We start from the raw sequence: 16,003 nt of genomic DNA, 5'->3' as shown, positions 1-16,003 counted from the left end.
TGATGACGCTCACCTGTGCCAGCACGCAGCTCCGCCCCTCCGCTCTGAGTGTGTACTCTCCTGGGATCTCGCTAAGCTCCTCCTCCTGGTACAGCAGCCTGTTGTCATTGGTTATTGTGAAGTCTTTGTGGAATCCTCCTGATGATGTCACTGTGACTGTAGTGCTGCCCTCTGGGCTGTAGGTGGCAGCACCGTACTTAGCTAGCGCCTGTAGCGCCACCACCGTGTCCTAAAGGTCACATGATCAGAGTCAGTCTCAGTTTGGACTGAGACCAGATGTGGCTCAGTCTCACCTGAGTGGACGAGAATCCTCCGTACGGGTTCTGCTGCCCAGTGAGCCAACGCACGATCGTACTAGCATAACCAAGACCAAACTCAGGGAGGGATGGACCGGAGAGGAGCGCTAGCAGCACGTAGGAGGTCATCTCCACCTCCAGAGAGTCCAACTTCTTCTTAGAAGCTCCTTCTCTCACCCAGTGACGAGTGCCGCCTGCAGCACAGATTCAATGATCATTGTATGCTAGCGTACGCTAACCTAGGCTAACGTACGCTAATGTAGACTAACCTACGCTAACAAACATTAACCTACGCTAACACATGCTAATGTACAGTAAAATGCACTAACCTACTCTAATATATGCTAACGTATTATAATGTACGCTAACATACACTAATGCACACTAATGTATGCTAACCGATGCTAACACACGTTAATGTACATTACCGTATGCTAATATACACTAACATAGCTAATGTATGCTAATGTACGCCAATATACAGTATGCTAACATATACTAATGTATGCTACTATATACTATCCTACGCTAATATATGCTAATGTACGCTAATGTATGCTAACATACTGTACACTAGCAAGGCTTTCAGGTTGGGACAAAGGCACATCAAACAGCTGGGAGAGGCTCCTCCCACTCACTGTCAGTCAGCGTCCAATAGACACTTGCGACTGACGTCACGGCACATTGACCCAGCGCCATCTTGGAAAATGACGGCTCTATACGGATGTGTTTACTGGAATAATGAGTTATTTCACGAGTTAAACGATTGTTGAAGGTTATGTTGACACTTTACCAGAAACTGAGAGAAGTCGGTAGAAGGAGAAACGGGGTCTGATTGGTGGGAACGTTCCTGTTGATAAATGGAATGAAGATGTTTCTTATTTCTCAGGAGTGACTTATGTTTACATCTATATGTCATACACTATAGACCACGAGAAAAGTTTACAACCAGTTTATTTGGCTGATTTTATTCATAATGTGGTTAAATCCAGGGCTAATTTTTCATAATTCATCTGTAATATGAGTTTGCAATGCTGGTTCTTCAGAATCTGAGCTATTTTACTGATGACATAAATTTGTGTGAAAAATAGATCTACACACTTAGATCAATGCAAATAAAACTATTGAGTTCATTTAGTTTAGTTTCATTTCCTGAGGAAAGACTTGTGTACTCCATCCCGCTAACAGCGCTAACGTTTACCAACGCTGTGGATCATCTGCTTCACTAAAACGTTTCCTGTGGTGGCTTGTTCTTCCATCATGGTGGAGGGCCATGCATCAGGAGGTCATGTGGCATGGGTCTGCGCAGCGTGGGAACAGGGTGTGGTCTAACCTTGGAAGCTGGCCTTGTGGTCCAGGAAGGAGATGAGCTGGCTCCTCATCTGTTGGTCTCCAGCCAGGGCGAAGGTGTAGGCCAGCAGGGCGGTGGTATACAGGTTCTCCCTCTGAGCAGAAGCTGCTGCTTTCAAACACCTCAGGCTGTTCTCAACCACCGGTTCCTGCAATCATCTCCACGTTAATGATGACTATCATCAATGACTATCAAACACTGGTGGATGCTAACGTACCATGACGTTGTCGTCCAGCTCCAGGAAAGCAGCGGTGATGTAGGCCGTCAGAGACACCTGGTCGCTGACTCCGCCCTACAGCAGCACAGCATTGTGGGTAAAAACCAGGAATAATAATAATTAAAGCCGCGAGCGGCGTCATAGGTTCCGATGAAGCGGCCGGGGGCGGTAACCCACGGTCACGTATACCACTGTTTTGGGAATTGGCCTGAGCAAATTTGGTGTAAATTGGTGTAAAAACAACTGAGATATTGCATTTACCAAGAAATGGCGAAAGATTTTCCTTTCATGATAGGCCCCTCCCACTTTTCACAGCCTGCTCTATTTGCCATAGCAATGTGCTTCCATCTAATAAGATTCATCCTACAGTGTTTTGAAGTCAACACGACATATCGTCTGTCCGCTACAGCTGCTCGTGTAGGACGACCACAGAAGCGGCGCCCTCTGAGAACGCAAAGCATTATGGGTAAATTGGTTATGGAGTTTTGTTTATGGCTGGACAGTCGTCGTGTGTATCAAATATGAAGCAGTTTGAATTTAGCATTCTAGAGTTATAAACGTTTTTGTATAACGGCGTAGTTATGGCGAGGGATTTTTGTGTCATTATAGGCCCCTCCCACTGGCCATGATGGGTAATTTGGTCATCGAGCGTTGTTTATGGATGGACAATCATCGTGTGTATCAAATATGAAGCAGTTTGAACTTTGCATTGAAGCGTTATAAGCATTTTCCTATTATAGCGTGTTGATGGCGAAGGATTCTCCTGTGTCATGATAGGCCCCTCCCACTTTTCACAGCCTGGTATATTTTCCATCGCAATGTGCTTCCATCTAATAAGATTCATCCTACAGTGTTTTCAAGTCAACACGACATATCGTCTGTCCGCTACAGCTGCTCGTGTAGGACGACCACAGAAGCGGCGCCCTCTGAGAACGCAAGGCATTGTGGGTAAATTGGTCATCGTGTGTTGTTTAGCTCTGGACAGTGATCGTGTGTATCAAATATGAAGCAGTTTGAACTTTGCATTCTAGAGTTATAAACGTTTTCGTATAACGGCGTAGTTATGGCGAGGGATTTTTGTGTGTCATGATAGGCCCCTCCCACTGGCCATGATGGGTAATTTGGTCATCGAGCGTTGTTTATGGATGGACAATCATCGTGTGTATCAAATATGAAGCAGTTTGAACTTTGCATTGAAGCGTTATAAGCATTTTCCTATTATAGCGTGCTGATGGCGAAGGATTCTCCCGTGTCATTATAGGCCCCTCCCACTTATCACAGCCTGTTTTTTCTTCCATAGCAATTTGCTCCCCTCTGTGTAGTTTCATCCTACAGTGTTTTGAAGTCAACACGACATATCGTCTGTCCGCTACAGCTGCTCGTGTTGGACGACCACAGAAGCGGCGCCCTCTGAGAGCGCAAGGCATTATGGGTAAATTGGTTCTCGAGTTTTGTTTATGGCTGTACGGTCATCATGTGTATCAAATATGAAGCAGTTTGAACTTTGCATTCTAGAGTTATAAGCTTTTTCCTAGAACGGCGTCCTGTAAATGCTAACCGTGTACATGACCTTAAATGACACCGGTCGAAAACACAAGGCATGATGGGAAATGTTTCAAAGCAGTCATGACCAAGCTTGGGCACATGTCCTTTGTGTGAAATTTGAAGCTGATTGAAGTTTGTGTGTCAGAGTTATGGAGATTTGGAATTTTTTGCGTGCTAACGAAAATTAGCATTGCATTTTTGTGGCGGCGCCACGACCAAACCGTGACAGATACGAAAATTCTTTCGATAACTTTTCATCTTCAATGGGTCCTATGTGGTGTTGCCAAGTTTTAAGCGAATCGGATGAATCGCCTCAGACTAGTTCGCGCAGATGCGTTTCGGGGGCGAAACGCCATTTTTGACCTTTGACCCAAGATGGCTGACTTCCTGTTTGGTTTTGGGCGGGGTCACAATGTAACTTTTTGCTCATTCTGGGGCGAAGACTACATGTGGCGATTTTCGTGCAAATCGGTCAGACCTGGCGGTCGTGTGGTTCCATCGTTTGTTTTCTTTCCATTTTTTTTCACGCCACCAAATTATCAAATTTTTCGCCAGGCCTGAGGTGCGTGCAAATTTCGGTGAGTTTTCAGGCATTTTTAGGGGGTCGAATTAGCGATCGAAGGCGGGCGGGGTATAATAATAATAATAATTAAAGCCGCGAGCGGCGTCATAGGTTCCGATGAAGCGGCCGGGGGCGGTAACCCACGGTCACGTATACCACTGTTTTGGGAATTGGCCTGAGCAAATTTGGTGTAAATTGGTGTAAAAACAACTGAGATATTGCATTTACCAAGAAATGGCGAAAGATTTTACTGTCATGATAGGCCCCTCCCACTTTCACAGCCTGCTCTATTTGCCATAGCAATGTGCTTCCATCTAATAAGATTCATCCTACAGTGTTTTGAAGTCAACACGACATATCGTCTGTCCGCTACAGCTGCTCGTGTAGGACGACCACAGAAGCGGCGCCCTCTGAGAACGCAAGGCATTGTGGGTGAATTGGTTATCGTTTGTTGTTTAGCTCTGGACAGTGATCGTGTGTATCAAATATGAAGCAGTTTGAACTTTGCAATCTAGAGTTATAAGCGTTTTCGTATAACGGCGTAGTTATGGGGAGGATTTTCCTGTGTCATGATAGGCCCCTCCCACTTTTCACAGCCTGCTCTATTTGCCATAGCAATGTGCTTCCATCTAATAAGATTCATCCTACAGTGTTTTGAAGTCAACACGACATGTCGTCTTGCAGCTAGAGCTACTGGCGTAGGACGGCCCAAGAAGCGGCGCCCTCTGAGAGCGCAAGGCATTGTGGGTGTTTTTGGTTATCGTTTGTTGTTTGGGGCTGTACGGTCATCATGTGTATCAAATATGAAGCACTTTGAACTTTGCATTCTGGAGTTATAAGCGTTTTCGTAAAACGGCGTAGTTATGGCGAAGGATTTTCCTGTGTCATGATAGGCCCCTCCCACTGGCCATGATGGGTAATTTGGTCATCGAGCGTTGTTTATGGATGGACTATCATCGTGTGTATCAAATATGAAGCAGTTTGAACTTTGCATTGAAGCGTTATAAGCATTTTCCTATTATAGCGTGCTGATGGCGAAGGATTCTCCCGTGTCATTATAGGCCCCTCCCACTGATCACAGCCTGTTTTTTCTTCCATAGCAATTTGCTCCCCTCTGTGTAGGTTCATCCTACAGTGTTTTGAAGTCAACACGACATATCGTCTGTCCGCTACAGCTGCTCGTGTTGGACGACCACAGAAGCGGCGCCCTCTGAGAACGCAAGGCATTGTGGGTAAATTGGTTATCGTTTGTTGTTTAGCTCTGGACAGTGATCGTGTGTATCAAATATAAAGCAGTTTGAACTTTGCATTCTAGAGTTATAAGCGTTTTCGTATAACGGCGTAGTTATGGCGAGGGATTTTCCTGTGTCATGATAGGCCCCTCCCACTTCTCACAGCCTGCTCTATTTGCCATAGCAATGTGCTTCCATCTAATAAGATTCATCCTACAGTGTTTTGAAGTCAACACGACATATCGTCTGTCCGCTACAGCTGCTCGTGTAGGACGACCACAGAAGCGGCGCCCTCTGAGAACGCAAGGCATTATGGGTAAATTGGTTATGGAGTTTTGTTTATGGCTGGACAGTCGTCGTGTGTATCAAATATGAAGCAGTTTGAATTTAGCATTCTAGAGTTATAAGCTTTTTCCTATTACAGCGTGCTGATGGCGACGAATTCTCCTGTGTCATGATAGGCCCCTCCCACTTTTCACAGCCTGCTCTATTTGCCATAGCAATGTGCTTCCATCTAATAAGATTCATCCTACAGTGTTTTCAAGTCAACACGACATATCGTCTGTCCGCTACAGCTGCTCGTGTAGGACGACCACAGAAGCGGCGCCCTCTGAGAACGCAAGGCATTGTGGGTAAATTGGTTATCGTTTGTTGTTTAGCTCTGGACAGTGATCGTGTGTATCAAATATGAAGCAGTTTGAACTTTGCATTCTGGAGTTGTAAGCGTTTTCGTATAACAGCGTAGTTATGGCGAGGGATTTTCGTGTGTCATTATAGGCCCCTCCCACTGGCCATGATGGGTAATTTGGTCATCGAGCGTTGTTTATGGATGGACAATCATCGTGTGTATCAATTATGAAGCAGTTTGAACTTTGCATTGAAGCGTTATAAGCATTTTCCTATTATAGCGTGCTGATGGCGAAGGATTCTCCCGTGTCATTATAGGCCCCTCCCACTGACCAGTCTGTTGTTTCATCAATAGGAATTTGCTCCCCTCTGTGTAGGTTCATCCAACAGTGTTTTGAAGTCAACACGACATATCGTCTGTCCGCTACAGCTGCTCGTGTAGGCCGACCACAGAAGCGGCGCCCTCTGAGAACGCAAGGCATTGTGGGTAAATTGGTTATCGTTTGTTGTTTAGCTCTGGACAGTGATCGTGTGTATCAAATATGAAGCAGTTTGAACTTTGCACTCTAGAGTTATAAGCGTTTTCGTATAACGGCGTAGGTATGGCGAGGGATTTTCCTGTGTCTTGATAGGCCCCTCCCACTTTTCACAGCCTGCTCTATTTGCCATAGCAATGTGCTTCCATCTAATAAGATTCATCCTACAGTGTTTTGAAGTCAACACGACATGTCGTCTTGGAGCTAGAGCTGCTGGCGTAGGACGGCCCAAGAAGCGGCGCCCTCTGAGAGCGCAAGGCATTGTGGGTAAATTGGTTATCGTTTGTTGTTTAGCTCTGGACAGTGATCGTGTGTATCAAATATGAAGCAGTTTGAATTTAGCATTCTAGAGTTATAAGCTTTTTCCTATTACAGTGTGCTGATGGCGAAGAATTCTCCTGTGTCATGATAGGCCCCTCCCACTTTTCACAGCCTGCTCTTTTTGCCATAGCAATGTGCTTCCATCTAATAAGATTCATCCTACAGTGTTTTCAAGTCAACACGACATGTCGTCTTGCCGCTAGAGCTGCTGGCGTAGGACGACCACAGAAGCGGCGCCCTCTGAGAACGCAAGGCATTGTGGGTAAATTGGTTATCGTTTGTTGTTTAGCTCTGGACAGTGATCGTGTGTATCAAATATGAAGCAGTTTGAACTTTGCACTCTAGAGTTATAAGCGTTTTCGTATAACGGCGTAGGTATGGCGAGGGATTTTCCTGTGTCATGATAGGCCCCTCCCACTGGCCATGATGGATAATTTGGTCATCGAGTGTTGTTTATGGATGGACAATCATCGTGTGTATCTAATATGAAGCAGTTTGAACTTTGCACTCTAGAGTTATAAGCGTTTTCGTATAACGGCGTAGTTATGGCGAGGGATTTTTGTGTGTCATTATAGGCCCCTCCCACTGGCCATGATAGGTAATTTGGTCATCGAGCGATGTTTATGGATGGAGAATCATCGTGTGTATCAAATATGAAGCACTTTGAACTTTGCATTCTAGAGTTATAAGCTTTTTCCTAGAACGGCGTGCTGTAAATGCTAACCGTGTACATGACCTTAAATGACACCGGTCGAAAACACAAGGCATGATGGGAAAAGTTTCAAAGCAGTCATGACCAAGCTTGGGCACATGTCCTTTGTGTGAAATTTGAAGCTGATCGAAGTTTGTGTGTCAGAGTTATGGAGATTTGGAATTTTTTGCGTGCTAACGAAAATTAGCATTGCATTTTTGTGGCGGCGCCACGACCAAACCGTGACAGATACGAAAATTCTTTCGATAACTTTTCATCTTCAATGGGTCCTATGTGGTGTTGCCAAGTTTTAAGCGAATCGGATGAATCCCCTCAGACTAGATAGCCCAGATGCGTTTCGAGGGCGAAACGCCATTTTTGACCTTTGACCCAAGATGGCTGACTTCCTGTTTGGTTTTGGGCGGGGTCACAATGTAACTTTTTGCTCATTCTGGGGCGAAGACTACATGTGGCGATTTTCGTGCAAATCGGTAAGACCTGGCGGTCGTGTGGTTCCATCGTTTGTTTTGGCGGCGAAAACGCACGCTACGCGTGCGTTTTCTGTCCGTTTTTTTTCACGCCACCTAATTATCAAATTTTTCGCCAGGCCTGAGGTGCGTGCAAATTTCGGTGAGTTTTCGGGCATTTTTAGGGGGTCGAATTAGCGATCAAAGGCGGGCGGGGTATAATAATAATAAAACGATATAATAGCGAAAACAATAGGTTCCTCTGTCCCATTCTGGGACATCGGAACCTAATTAAAGCCGCGAGCGGCGTCATAGGTTCCGATGAAGCGGCCGGGGGCGGTAACCCACGGTCACGTATACCACTGTTTTGGGAATTGGCCTGAGCAAATTTGGTGTAAAATGGTGTAAAAACAACTGAGATATTGCATTTACCAAGAAATGGCGAAAGATTTTACTGTCATGATAGGCCCCTCCCACTTTTTACAGCCTGCTCTATTTGCCATAGCAATGTGCTTCCATCTAATAAGATTCATCCTACAGTGTTTTGAAGTCAACACGACATATCGTCTGTCCGCTACAGCTGCTCGTGTAGGACGACCACAGAAGCGGCGCCCTCTGAGAACGCAAGGCATTATGGGTAAATTGGTTATGGAGTTTTGTTTATGGCTGGACAGTCGTCGTGTGTATCAAATATGAAGCAGTTTGAACTTTGCACTCTAGAGTTATAAGCGTTTTCGTATATATGGCGTTGTTATGGCGAGGGATTTTCGTGTGTCATTATAAGCCCCTCCCACTGACCACAGTCTGTTGTTTCTTCAATAGGAATTTGCTCCCCTCTGTGTAGGTTCATCCTACAGTGTTTTGAAGTCAACACGACATGTCGTCTGTCCGCTACAGCTGCTCGTGTTGGATGACCACAGAAGCGGCGCCCTCTGAGAACGCAAGGCATTGTGGGTAAATTGGTTATCGTTTGTTGTTTGGGGCTGTACGGTCATCATGTCTATCAAATATGAAGCACTTTGAACTTTGCATTCTGGAGTTGTAAGCGTTTTCGTATAACGGCGTACTTATGGCGAGGGATTTTCGTGTGTCATTATAAGCCCCTCCCACTGACCACAGTCTGTTGTTTCTTCAATAGGAATTTGCTCCCCTCTGTGTAGGTTCATCCTACAGTGTTTTGAAGTCAACAAGACATATCGTTTGTCCGCTACAGCTGCTCGTGTTGGACGACCACAGAAGCGGCGCCCTCTGAGAACGCAAGGCATTGTGGGTAAATTGGTTATCTTTTGTTGTTTAGCTCTGAACAGTGATAGTGTGTATCAAATATGAAGCAGTTTGAACTTTGCATTCTAGAGTTATAAGCTTTTTCCTATTACAGCGTGCTGATGGCGAAGGATTCTCCTGTGTCATGATAGGCCCCTCCCACTTTTCACAACCTGGTTTATTTTCCATAGCAATGTGCTTCCATCTAATAAGATTCATCCTACAGTGTTTTGAAGTCAACACGACATATCGTCTGTCCGCTACAGCTGCTCGTGTTGGACGACCACAGAAGCGGCGCCCTCTGAGAACGCAAGGCATTGTGGGTACATTGGTTATCGTTTGTTGTTTAGCTCTGGACAGTGATCGTGTGTATCAAATATGAAGCAGTTTGAACTTTGCACTCTAGAGTTATAAGCGTTTTCGTATTTATGGCGTGGTGATGGCGAGGGATTTTCGTGTGTCATTATAGGCCCCTCCCACTGACCACAGTCTGTTGTTTCTTCAATAGGAATTTGCTCCCCTCTGTGTAGGTTCATCCTACAGTGTTTTGAAGTCAACACGACATATCGTTTGTCCGCTACAGCTGCTCGTGTTGGACGACCACAGAAGCGGCGCCCTCTGAGAACGCAAGGCATTGTGGGTAAATTGGTTATCGTTTGTTGTTTAGCTCTGGACAGTGATTGTGTGTATCAAAAATGAAGCAGTTTGAACATTGCATTCTAGAGTTATAAGCTTTTTCCTAGAACGGCGTCCTGTTGATGCTAACCGTGTACATGACCTTAAATGACACCGGTCGAAAACACAAGGCATGATGGGAAATGTTTCAAAGCAGTCATGACCAAGCTTGGGCACATGTCCTTTGTGTGAAATTTGAAGCTGATCGAAGTTTGTGTGTCAGAGTTATGGAGATTTGGAATTTTTTGCGTGCTAACGAAAATTAGCATTGCATTTTTGTGGCGGCGCCACGACCAAACCGTGACAGATACGAAAATTCTTTTGATAACTTTTCATCTTCAATGGGTCCTATGTGGTGTTGCCAAGTTTTAAGCGAATCGGATGAATCCCCTCAGACTAGTTCGCGCAGATGCGTTTCGAGGGCGAAACGCCATTTTTGACCTTTGACCCAAGATGGCTGACTTCCTGTTTGGTTTTGGGCGGGGTCACAATGTAACTTTTTGCTCATTCTGGGGCGGAGACTACACGTGGCGATTTTCGTACATATCGGTCAAACCTGGCGGTCGTGCGGTTCCATCGTTTTTTTGGCGGCGAAAACGCACGCTACGCGTGCGTTTTCTGTCCGTTTTTTTTCACGCCACCTAATTATCAAATTTTTCGCCAGGCCTGAGGTGCGTGCAAATTTCGGTGAGTTTTCGGGCATTTTTAGGGGGTCGAATTAGCGATCAAAGGCGGGCGGGGTATAATAATAAAACGATATAATAGCGAAAACAATAGGTTCCTCTGTCCCAGAATGGGACAGAGGAACCTAATAATGATAGTAGACAGGTAACTGCTTCACCTTCATCTCGTTGTGGAAAAGTTTTCCTACAGATAAGAAACATCCATCCTTCTGCTGCAGAGACGACAGCCACTTCCTGGTTGCTGCAATATGACCAGCGTCCACGTAGATGTAGGAACGAGCACCGCCAAATGACTTCATCACAAACGCTGACAGCCTGGAGGAAGTAATCAGATTACATCCATTACCTCCTCAGTTCCTAGAGGGCTACAGTCCTGCATCGTCATCATCTTCAATCATCATCCAGTGAAACATGCAGGACTGTAGCCCTCAGGAAACAGCTTTAAATACTTAGCATTTGTTAGCATCTGTAAGCATCTGTTAGCGACTATTAGTGACAATACTAGGAATTTGACTTGGTAGTTGCAGCAAAAGAATACACATCAACAACCAGAGCAGCCATTTGTGGCGTCCACATATTTGGTGAAAAAGGAATAAAAACAGGAGGAGGGGTGAGGGGAAAATGGCCAGTTTGAGACTGGTTTCATAAATTTAAGCAAGACACAGTCATAGAACAACAGACAAGGCACGTGGGTAGGGTTGGGTAGGAGGTGGGCTGGGGGAGGGGGTCGGGTGGGAAGAAGAACAGTATTCCAGCCATTTAGGGACATGGGCGTGCTGCCGATGGGAGTTGCTACCACACCTCCAAGTAGCACGGATGGGAGGGGGGGGGGGGGGGGAAGATGGCAGACAAAGGCTTTTGGAATTGAAGACATGTAGCTGTGCTACTGACAACAACCAGATGACGTGTGGAAAAGTTCAGCATCAACAGTTCCAGGAGGAATGTAGGGAAGGAGCGGGGGGAGGGAGTGGGGGTAAGAGCCGCTGTCTGCAGAAACTTCCTGGTGATAAGAGTTGAGACAACCTTGGCTTTAGCCTTGGCTTTAGCCTTGGCTAGCTGGGGAGCTGAAAGGGAGATAAACAATGTGTTTTATATACAGTCTATGTTCATTTTCAATAGCCTTCTGTCCTGGGTCTCTCTGCTGTAATCAATGAGTGACCTACTGTAACTACTACTTCCAAGCCGGGCCTCAAACTTCTCCCAGTTGTTATCCATAACGCGTAGACGATCCAAAAGCAGCTCTTGCTTGCTTTTGATATCGATCAACACATGAGTCTGAGTGTTCAGAGCTCTGCTACATCCTTCAGAAATCACTGGCAGCTTTTCCAAAACAGTCACCAGCGTAGTACGGACTTTTCGATAGATTAGGAAGCCACCAGCTCCGATCAGCAGCATGCCTACTATCATTATTCCAATCATGTAGATGTCCTCCACGTCTTCCACAGAAAGAATCGACAGACACACAACTCGCCACTTGTTCCAAGGGTCAAGTGTGTATCCAGCCGCAAACGTCCCGCTTGGACATGCGGGTTCACCACCCCCGATTCTTTTTGTCAAAGAAATCTGATCGATAGCACTGAGAGACCAACTAATTAGTTCCATTATTATGGTTTTGGATGAGTTACAGAGAGAGGCTCTTGTTAGGCTCACAGGACCAGACAAAGCAGCAGCTGGGAGAGATAAGAGTGGAAGGGAGGGAGAAACAGAGAGTGTGACAACCTTTGTCGAGAAGCAGAAAAAAATCTTGACGAAGTCACTAACAGTTAGCATCTGTTAGTGACTGTTAGCATTTGATAGAGACTATTGGTGACTGTTAGAATCTGTTAGCAACTGTTAGCATCTATTAGCAACTGTTAGCCTCTGTTAGTTACTGATAGCATCTGTTAGCGACTATTAGTGACTGTTAGCATTTGTTAGCATCTGTTAGCGACTGTTAGCCTCTGTTAGTTACTGATAGCATCTGTGTGTGTGTGTGTGTGTGTGTGTGTGTGTGTGTGTGTGTGTGTGTGTGTGTGTGTGCGTGTGTGTGTGTGTGCTCACTAAGTGGACTTCACTCTGTAGTGTTTTCTGTTCACTATTCTTAAATACATATAAAATATTTTGTGTAAAATGAAATAAAAAGCGTATGAGGATGATGGATCAGGTTTCTTGTACATCTTATTTATAGTGTTGTGTTCAACACCACACTATCCGAGACCAAGACCATAAACATTTTTTTATTCAATTTAAAAAAATATATAAATGAATAAAATTATGACAAGGTTCAACAGTTAAATAACATCTCTCTTTAATTTTAGTTTATTTTAAATACATTTGACGGACAAAAAAGGTGCCTGCAAAAAATTAACTAAAATATTAAAACTACTACTGATAAATTCACAATTATTCTACATATTTGAAAACAATATTTTTATGTCAGCTGAATGTACAGCAAGTGTTTAAAAGTATTTCTACCAATAAATAATGATTATTGATTCTGATTCTTTCAGTTGTTCAGGTTTAACAGGTCACAGATTTAATAAGATCATTATTTAGTTTGAAAAAGCCTTTAACAGGTTATTTTATTAATTCACTTAGTTGATATAGTTTAATTTGGTTACTGTAATATAACTACAATATTCAATTAACAAAGGTTTCCAACTGTAACTGTAAAAGTGAAACTTTCTGAAATAAAACTACAAACAAGTTGTCATCAGTGTAAAAAACATAGATCTACAGGTAGATGTGAAACTAAATAAAACAAACCCTGGAACAGTCATGTGACAAATTAATCAATAGTTATTGTTGAGAATTATTATTATTATTCTGGATACAGTGGAAACAGAAACTATAAAAAATAATTATATTATGAACCTGTTTATATTGTAGAGAACATATTATAGACATAAATGTAATTAGAGTCTAAAGACACAAATAAACACCACTTTATAAATAAAATAGACTAATATTAAACCTCTTTACAGTTATTTGACTCATTCTGTGATAGTGTAACTCTGTGGTGATGACGACATAATCCAAGATGGCGGCGGCCTGGACTACAGCTCATATTATGTAATAAAAACCTTAAAATACATGAATATAATGAAAAGAGTGAATGGACAGAGACATAAATATGTAGACTTATTAAACACACACAGACTTATTAAACATACACAGACTTATTAAACACACACAGACTTATTAAACACACACAGACTTATTAAACACACACAGACTTATTAAACACACACAGACTTATTAAACACACACAGACTTATTAAACACACACAGACTTATTAAACACACACAGACTTATTAAACACACACAGACTTATTAAACACACACAGACTTATTAAACACACACAGACTTATTAAACACACACAGACTTATTAAACACACACAGACTTATTAAACACACACAGACTTATTAAACACACACAGACTTATTAAACACACACAGACTTATTAAACACACACAGACTTATTAAACACACACAGACTTATTAAACACACACAGACTTATTAAACACACACAGACACACACACACACACAGATGAGTGTGTCACACACGTCACTCAGTGACATTAGGGAGGTTGTGGTCATTATATGGGGTGGATTAATAATATAATAATAATGGATGAATAAAAGGTTGTTTTATCCTGTTATTATCACATTATAAAAAAGTTTAAAAAGGATTTAATGCTGATCTCTAACGAGACAAGACCGGTCTGGACCACCACAACACTACATATTTAATATTAATATTCTAATAAAGACGTGTTGATCTTTGTAATCATTAGAGGTCAAAGGTTGTCACTGACCATGTGTTTCCAGAGGCGTCGCTTTTCCCAAAGGCACTGAAGGAACCATCGTTATGTCTGTAGGTGAGTTCCCTCTGATAGCCTGACACACACACACACACACACACACACACACACACACAGATGTGTGAACATGTAACAGATGTTGAAGTGGAGGGGGCGGAGCCTCACCACTCTCCAGGTAGACCACAGTCTGCTGCTGGATGCTGGAGGTCAGCTGACCCGTGTTCTTCAGGTAGTCCAGGATGAAGATGTTTGGAGCAAACAGCAGCATGTTCTGTTCTCCACAGCCATAGGGCATGGCCAGGAGTCTGTGGATGTTCTTCATGGCTCGCCCCATCACGTCCCCTGGACACATTACATCATTCATAATAACTAGTTAACGTGACTTGCTAGTTAACTAGTAGATGTTTGCCAGTTAACTAGTAGCTGCTAGTTAACTAGTAGATGCTAACTAGGTAAAAGTTAAAGGCGGAGCTTTACTCACCCACCACAGAGACGGAGGCTCGCGCTGACCCAGCCACAAACATCTCAGGCATCAACAGAGACACTGGTTTCTCCACTGGTCCATCTGCATAACACAAGTATTGAAGGGTGTGGCCTAATGTCTGACATCATATCCTGTCAGGTTACTAGGATCACTGCTTACTGGGTTCACTGCTTACTAGTTACTGGGGTCACTAGTTACTGGGGTCACTGGTTACTGGGGTCACTAGTTACTGGGGTCACTGGTTACTGGGGTCACTAGTTACTGGGGTCACTGGTCACTAGTTACTGGGGTCACTAGTTACTGGAATCACTGGTTACTGGGGTCACTAGTTACTGGGGTCACTGGTTACTGGGGTCACTGGTCACTGGGGTCACTGGTCACTAGTTACTGGGGTCACTAGTTACTGGGGTCACTAGTTACTGGGGTCACTGGTCACTGGTTACTAGGGTCACTAGTTACTGGGGTCACTGTTTACTAAGGTCACTGGTTACTAGGGTCACTAGTTACTGGGGTCACTAGTTACTGGGGTCACTGGTCACTGGTTACTAGGGTCACTAGTTACTGGGGTCACTGTTTACTACGGTCACTGGTTACTAGGGTCACTAGTTACTGGGGTCACTAGTTACTGGGGTCACTGGTCACTGGGGTCACTGGTCACTAGTAACTGGGGTCACTAGTTACTGGGGTCACTGGGGTCACTGGTCACTAGTAACTGGGGTCACTAGTTACTGGGGTCACTAGTTACTGGGGTCACTGGTCACTGGGGTCACTGGTCACTAGTTACTGGGGTCACTAGTTACTGGGGTCACTGGTCACTGGTTACTAGGGTCACTAGATACTGGGGTCACTGGTTACTGGGGTCACTGGTTACTGGGGTCACTGGTTACTGGGGTCACTGGTTACTGGGGTCACTGGTTACTGGGGTCACTGGTCACTGGTTACTAGGGTCACTAGTTACTGGGGTCACTAGTCACTGGGGTCACTGGTCACTGGGGTCACTGGTCACTAGTAACTGGGGTCACTAGTTACTGGGGTCACTGGTCACTGGGGTCACTGGTCACTAGTAACTGGGGTCACTAGTTACTGGTCACTGGGGTCACTGGTCACTAGTTACTGGGGTCACTGGTTACTGGGGTCACTGGTTACTGGGGTCACTGGTTACTAGGGTCACTAGTTACTGGGGTCACTGGTCACTGGTTACTAGGGTCACTAGATACTGGGGTCACTAGTTACTGGGGTCACTA

General features: G+C 44.3%; 1 protein-coding gene across 1 annotated transcript in view; it reads right to left on the bottom strand.

Moving 5' to 3' along the window:
- LOC114474724 (alpha-2-macroglobulin) overlaps nucleotides 1-16,003 on the bottom strand; it is a 62,111-nt gene that overhangs the window by 10,487 nt on the left and 35,621 nt on the right. The window contains exons 23-30 of the mRNA XM_028465204.1: nucleotides 14,757-14,840; nucleotides 14,441-14,617; nucleotides 14,270-14,351; nucleotides 10,625-10,781; nucleotides 1,865-1,939; nucleotides 1,630-1,795; nucleotides 294-490; nucleotides 14-229 (exon numbers count right to left, since the gene is read on the bottom strand). Coding sequence (XP_028321005.1) covers nucleotides 14-229; nucleotides 294-490; nucleotides 1,630-1,795; nucleotides 1,865-1,939; nucleotides 10,625-10,781; nucleotides 14,270-14,351; nucleotides 14,441-14,617; nucleotides 14,757-14,840 — 1,154 coding nt within the window. The remainder of the gene's footprint in view (nucleotides 1-13; nucleotides 230-293; nucleotides 491-1,629; nucleotides 1,796-1,864; nucleotides 1,940-10,624; nucleotides 10,782-14,269; nucleotides 14,352-14,440; nucleotides 14,618-14,756; nucleotides 14,841-16,003) is intronic.

This window comes from Gouania willdenowi, chromosome 13 (genome assembly GCF_900634775.1).
Source record: "Gouania willdenowi chromosome 13, fGouWil2.1, whole genome shotgun sequence".
In the NCBI taxonomy this organism is placed as follows: domain Eukaryota; kingdom Metazoa; phylum Chordata; class Actinopteri; order Blenniiformes; family Gobiesocidae; genus Gouania; species Gouania willdenowi.
This window is presented reverse-complemented; position numbering and strand designations above follow the sequence as displayed.